The sequence below is a fragment of the Choloepus didactylus genome, chromosome 21 (assembly GCF_015220235.1).
Source record: "Choloepus didactylus isolate mChoDid1 chromosome 21, mChoDid1.pri, whole genome shotgun sequence".
Taxonomy (NCBI): Eukaryota; Metazoa; Chordata; class Mammalia; order Pilosa; family Megalonychidae; genus Choloepus; species Choloepus didactylus.
Window position 1 is genome coordinate 51,915,911 of NC_051327.1, and position 2,202 is coordinate 51,918,112.

The 2,202-nt window shown below is 38.2% G+C and overlaps 1 protein-coding gene across 1 annotated transcript; it reads right to left on the reverse strand.

The window, feature by feature from the left end:
• Positions 1-238: 238 nt before the first annotated feature.
• LOC119517756 (olfactory receptor 5AP2) lies at positions 239-1,192 on the reverse strand. Its single transcript, XM_037814734.1, has one exon. The coding sequence runs from the start codon at positions 1,190-1,192 to the stop codon at positions 239-241; it is 954 nt and encodes a 317-aa protein (XP_037670662.1).
• Positions 1,193-2,202: the final 1,010 nt, after the last annotated feature.

Below are 2,202 nucleotides of genomic sequence, written 5' to 3' on the forward strand. Positions count from 1 at the left end.
AATAAAACTGAGGCAAGTAGAGCTAAATATTGGAGTTGTAACTTAAATTCCACTCTGCTAATTCCACATGTTTTGATATTTTATTAGACCCAGCCACACCATGTATATATAGTTAAGATGCCAGGAGACTAAACAATACAATTCATTTTAAATCACCTGCCGTAATACAATTAAAGTCTTAATTAGAAGATAAAATTAATTAAAAATTATAATTTCTTCTATGCTAAGAGGATGGGCTTTAGAGTATGTGTTTCTGTAAGACTTTTTTTAGGGCTTCTTTCACATCCTTATTTTTCAAACTGTAGATAAGGGGATTTAGCACAGGGATAACCACTGTATAAAAGACAGAGACAACCTTGTCCTGCTCCATTGAGTAGCTGGAGGTGGGGCGCAAGTACATGAAGAGAATTGTCCCAAAGAATATGGTGACAGCCATGAGGTGGGAGGCACAGGTGGAGAAGGCTTTTTGCCTGCCCTCTAATGAAGGCATCCTCAAAATGGTGATGAGGATGCATAGGTAGGACACGAAGACAATCATAACACAGCTGATGACATTAAAACTGGAGAAAGCCATGATGACAATGCCATTGATGTGGGTGTCAGAGCAAGAAAGTTTGAGCAGAGGTGGAGTGTCACAGTAGAAATGGTTGATCTTGTTAGAGCCACAAAACGACAATCTGAAAGTCATCCCTGTGTGGATGGCTGCATTCCCAAAGCCTGCTAGGAATGAGGTAGCCACAAAAAAGAAGCAAATTCTCCAAGACATGAGAACTGGGTAGAGCAGAGGATTCCAAATGGCTGCGTAGCGGTCATATGCCATCATGGCCAACAGGAAGCACTCAGTCCCCAGGAAGGAGCCAAAAAAGTAGAATTGGGCAGCACATCCTTTGAAAGAAATGGCCTTATTCTCAGACACAAGGTTCACTAGCATCTTAGGAGTGACAGAAGAGGAGTAAAAGGCATCAACAAAGGAGAGGCTGCTGAGAAAGTAGTACATGGGAGTGTGGAGACAGGAATCAATCTTAATCAACACGATCATTCCCAAATTACCCAACATGGTTGCCATGTAGATTAATAGAAACAATCCAAAGAGGATAATTTTTAGATCTGGGTTTTCTGAGAGTCCTAAGAGGATAAATTCTGTCACTTCTGTCTGATTCCTACCCTGAGTGTTTTTCATATATCTGATCATCTGAGCTGCGGTAACAGAAAAGATAGAAGATGGCGTATGGTTAGATGAATACATGATAGTGCTATCAACAAATTTTTACTAATATATGCTTATACATATTCTAACAGAAGAGCGTAAAGTAAAAAATGTGATGAACTTAATGTCAAGTCACAAACCCTATACCTGAATACTAACTAGCCTCCTTGAGCAAGTGACTTAGTACCCATTAACCACAATCTGTCATTCCCTCCAGCATTAACCATTTATTGAATAATAACAAGGACTTAAGATATAACTCTTTCCATTACTTATAAAAAAAATAAATTATGATCAGCTAACATACCCTTTAGATGCAAGTTCTGGCCAAATATGAGGGAATGAATTCAGGCCACTCAATATTACTTTGCAGTACTAACATAATTAATAAAAAATTAAAAGTTAGAGAAATTAATCATCAGTGTCAAAAAAGACAAAGAGCTGAATCTTCTAGGTAGTAAAAAAAAAAATTATAAAAATTGATGGCCAAGTAAAGAAGGAACCATGCAGCTATTATGGTTCCAAACTCATTCCACTTCCCCAGAATCAGTGTCTAGAAGAAAAAACATGTCAGTAAAACACTGAGAATTTGCAATATTTTGATATTTAGAGAACCTGATGGTAAGAGTGAGTAGACATCCCAGACGAAAGTGATAGAATTCAACAAGGCACTGAAAACCTCTAACACCATATTCCACAAGCTACAACAGAACCAGGAAACACAGCAGCAGCACTTGAAATTTTCCAGCCATCATGCTGAATTGGGGAATAATTTAACTTTGGGTGCTCCAAATGGAAATAAGATTCATCCCTGATAAGATGTAATGGACCCTGATACAGGAACAAAAAAATACAATATCAGGATAGATGAGGAGTCTAGATCTTCAAGTGAAAGTATAGGCAGCAGCTCTGGTGGTATTCCTCTCCACTTCTACTTCAAACCCTCAACCATCCCATGACCTTGGGCTATTGAACAGTAGTTAAAACTATAGTAG